This window comes from Acyrthosiphon pisum, chromosome X (assembly GCF_005508785.2).
Source record: "Acyrthosiphon pisum isolate AL4f chromosome X, pea_aphid_22Mar2018_4r6ur, whole genome shotgun sequence".
NCBI classification, from domain to species: domain Eukaryota; kingdom Metazoa; phylum Arthropoda; class Insecta; order Hemiptera; family Aphididae; genus Acyrthosiphon; species Acyrthosiphon pisum.
In genome coordinates, this window is record NC_042493.1 from 19,096,815 (window position 1) to 19,097,485 (window position 671).

The 671-nt window shown below is 19.7% G+C and overlaps 1 protein-coding gene across 1 annotated transcript in view; it reads right to left on the reverse strand.

Annotated features, from left to right (window-relative positions):
• Nucleotides 1-621: 621 nt before the first annotated feature.
• Nucleotides 622-671, reverse strand: part of LOC103310522 (zinc finger MYM-type protein 1-like) — a 4,036-nt gene continuing 3,986 nt past the window's right edge. The window contains exon 4 of the mRNA XM_008189087.1: nt 622-641. Coding sequence (XP_008187309.1) covers nt 622-641 — 20 coding nt within the window. The remainder of the gene's footprint in view (nt 642-671) is intronic.

Consider the following 671-nt stretch of genomic DNA (forward strand, 5'->3'; position numbering starts at 1 on the left):
ACATTTTTCTTTAAGCTTTGTAACACGTGAATAAATTTAAAAATGTGTACCTAGCCTTTGCAGTTTTGTATTTAAGTTAAAACAAATAACTATAGTTTATAACACTTTTAAGTTAAATAAGAGTATAGGTAAAATATTTTTTTTTTTTTTATTAAATTTAACAAATTAAACAAAAATTTAAATTTTTAATTAATTACTTATCTTACCACAACTGTTATACTTAATTAATTTTATAATATAAAATTAATTGTATTAGATATTTAAAACAACAATTCATTATACCACTTGAAGCAGCTTATATGAAGGACCTTCAATTACATTTTAAGTTTTTAGGACAAGCAACAAAAATCTCAACAACAAAAATTGACAATTATTTTTAAGAAGTAAATTTGAAAGAAATTTGTATAATCCTTATACTTAATTTCCAAATACATAAAACACAACGTTTGGTGCCTAAAATTTACATTAAAAACATTTAAAATATTCTTAGGCCATATTATGCTTATTGTGACTGATATAGATTGAATATATTCTAATAAATATTAAAAAAAAAAATTAAATATTATGACATTACACTCAAAACATTATATTATTAAGTACACAGTATTGTATTGCTCAGTTTTAGTAAATTTTGTTTAAGACTATTTAAATAAAACATAAAAATAACTAGA